General features: G+C 47.5%; 1 protein-coding gene across 1 annotated transcript in view; it reads right to left on the reverse strand.

Moving 5' to 3' along the window:
- Positions 1–274: 274 nt before the first annotated feature.
- LOC105541650 (spermatogenesis-associated protein 31D1-like) overlaps positions 275–1,763 on the reverse strand; it is a 12,120-nt gene continuing 10,631 nt past the window's right edge. The window contains 2 exon segments of the mRNA XM_011982789.1: positions 275–445; positions 447–1,761. Of these exon segments, the coding sequence (XP_011838179.1) occupies positions 275–445; positions 447–1,761 (1,486 nt within the window).

Below are 1,763 nucleotides of genomic sequence, written 5' to 3' on the forward strand. Positions count from 1 at the left end.
AGGTAGAAAAGAGCTCATCTCCTCAGACTTCATCAGGGAGAGAAGGGGCTTTTGGAGGCACATGATACTCTTTCCTCCACAAGAGCTCCAGGGGATTGGGCAGATTTTAAAACTCACACTAGGGAGTCAGTAAGAGCTGAGATAACTACTACGTTTCCCTAACCATAAGCTTCGGTTACCCAAAACCTATACCCCGCAACACAGTACACAGAAAAGACATTCTTCTTATTAGTACATTTATTAGGGAGAATCAAGATTCTCAACAAGGAATGAATTATTTTGTAGGGGAAAATTTCCCTCCCTGGAAATGCTTCGGAAGCATTTTCTATCTAGTTAGTAAAGGCACATCACTGAACACAGTGCTTTTAGCACTGGTCGGGACGGCTGGACACACCAGGCTGACCTGATGCCGGCAAGTGGGGTTTGAATGTGGCATAGGCTTCCTTGTGGGTAACGGATTGGGGATGCCTTTGACACAATAGCTTCCCCTTAAATGCCTCAACTTTCTCAGGCTGTCTGTCCTTGTCTGTGTTCTGTCTAATCCTTGTAGGATAATTCTGGCCAACAAAGACAGCTTGTTGGCTGCAAGATTTGGTACATGTCAGTTTGCAGGAGGGAGCCATGTAGTTGCAGGGATAGCCCAGGACAGGCTCTGCTGTGACCTGCACTTCTGGGTTGTGCTGAGCTTTCCCAAGCTCCACTGGGAAGGAAACAGGCTCTTGGGGACAGGTGACATCTATCCCACGCTTATGCCCCAGCTTCACCTCTGGGGAATCCCTAGTGTCTTTCCTAATTTTCTGAGCTTCAGTAGTCCCAATAAAGGCAGCTCTTCTTGTAACTCGACCTCTATTCTGCACAGATGACGACAGGGAGCTACCCTTTGCCCGAGAAATTTCTTGCTCTTCATCTGTTATGCTGGGTTTATTAAACCGCTGCAAAAAGGTCTTCATCCACTTTCTGAAAAGGTTTTCAGGAAGAGGCTGTGTTTTCAAGGTTGGGGAAGATTTGCTCCCAAGCACCTCCCCTGATGTCTTGTTATGAATAGCGTGGCTCTTTCTCCTGAGTTGGGATGTCTCCAACCCTGCATCCCCCCCACCAAGCTCTCCTCCTTTGGGTCTCCTAGGGCTCACTCTCTTTATAGCTGGTGGGAAATTCTTAACTTGACACTTCTGTAAGACATGGGTAGGGACCCTGGGCTCCTGCTGCTGTGCCACACAGATCCCTCTGTCTTCCAAGTGGACATGCAACACCTGGGAAGTTCCCATATCCCCACTGGAGATGCCCTGGGGATGAGTCAGTAAGTCCTTGGAACTCAAGTTCTCTAAGGCAATAGACGTGTCAGTGAAATGGCTCTGAGGTTGGCTATCCTTCCTCTGGACCAACTTTAACTGACTCAGCATCTGATTTTTAAGATATGATGATTTAGGATCTTGGGGAACTGATACTCTTGGTGGGAAAATTTCAGTTTCATGAGATGTGCTTGTTTTCACATTTGTCACTGAGCAGCTTCCTGACTTGCTGGATGTCAAGTTGTTCCTAGTTTGTGATTGAAGAGCACAGCTCTCCTCTTCCTTGAACATCTCCTTCGACCCATTGGTGACAGGAAAGGTCTTTCTACTGCCCTGAAGCCTGTTAACATTATTACTGGCACTCTCTCTCTTATCCTTTGACTCACGGCCAACTCCAGCTTGCATTATGGGCAGCTCTGCGCTGGATCTACTGGCCGGTACAGTCTGTTTCTGACTGACCTCATCTATGATGCT

This window comes from Mandrillus leucophaeus, unplaced genomic scaffold, assembly GCF_000951045.1.
Source record: "Mandrillus leucophaeus isolate KB7577 unplaced genomic scaffold, Mleu.le_1.0 Scaffold242, whole genome shotgun sequence".
NCBI classification, from domain to species: Eukaryota; Metazoa; Chordata; class Mammalia; order Primates; family Cercopithecidae; genus Mandrillus; species Mandrillus leucophaeus.